A 295-nucleotide genomic window follows, 5' to 3' on the forward strand; every position below is an offset into this window, starting at 1 on the left:
CAGCGTCAGTTCAGGGCCGGTCTTGTTTTGAGGTGGAAGGCTTCAGCCCTCCTCTCTGCCTTCCCCGCAGGCTGAAGCAGCTGCGGGAGGCACCGTACACGCAGGAGGAGGCAGAGCGCGCCGCCGGGATGGGCTCCTACATCCCCCCAAAGAAGGTGGAAGTGCAGACCCAGCCGCTCGAGGAAGTCATCGAGATGGAGGCGTCCAGCTGAGCCTCCAGCGGACTGAGGGGCCGGGCGGCTCCGTGAGGGCGTCTTTGTCCTCAGCTTTGTGAGAAAAACATGCCCCGGCGCAG

General features: G+C 64.7%; 1 protein-coding gene across 1 annotated transcript; it reads left to right on the forward strand.

Moving 5' to 3' along the window:
* Nucleotides 1-70: 70 nt before the first annotated feature.
* Nucleotides 71-289, forward strand: LOC103926211 (zinc finger protein 593-like; the record flags this gene model as incomplete). Its single annotated transcript, XM_009335089.1, has 1 exon — nucleotides 71-289. A coding segment is annotated over one exon (142 nt), but the record flags the coding sequence as incomplete, so codon positions are not given.
* Between the last annotated feature and the right edge of the window lie 6 nt (nucleotides 290-295).

The sequence above is a fragment of the Pygoscelis adeliae genome, unplaced genomic scaffold (genome assembly GCF_000699105.1).
Source record: "Pygoscelis adeliae isolate BGI_AS28 unplaced genomic scaffold, ASM69910v1 C10005343, whole genome shotgun sequence".
NCBI lineage: Eukaryota > Metazoa > Chordata > Aves > Sphenisciformes > Spheniscidae > Pygoscelis > Pygoscelis adeliae.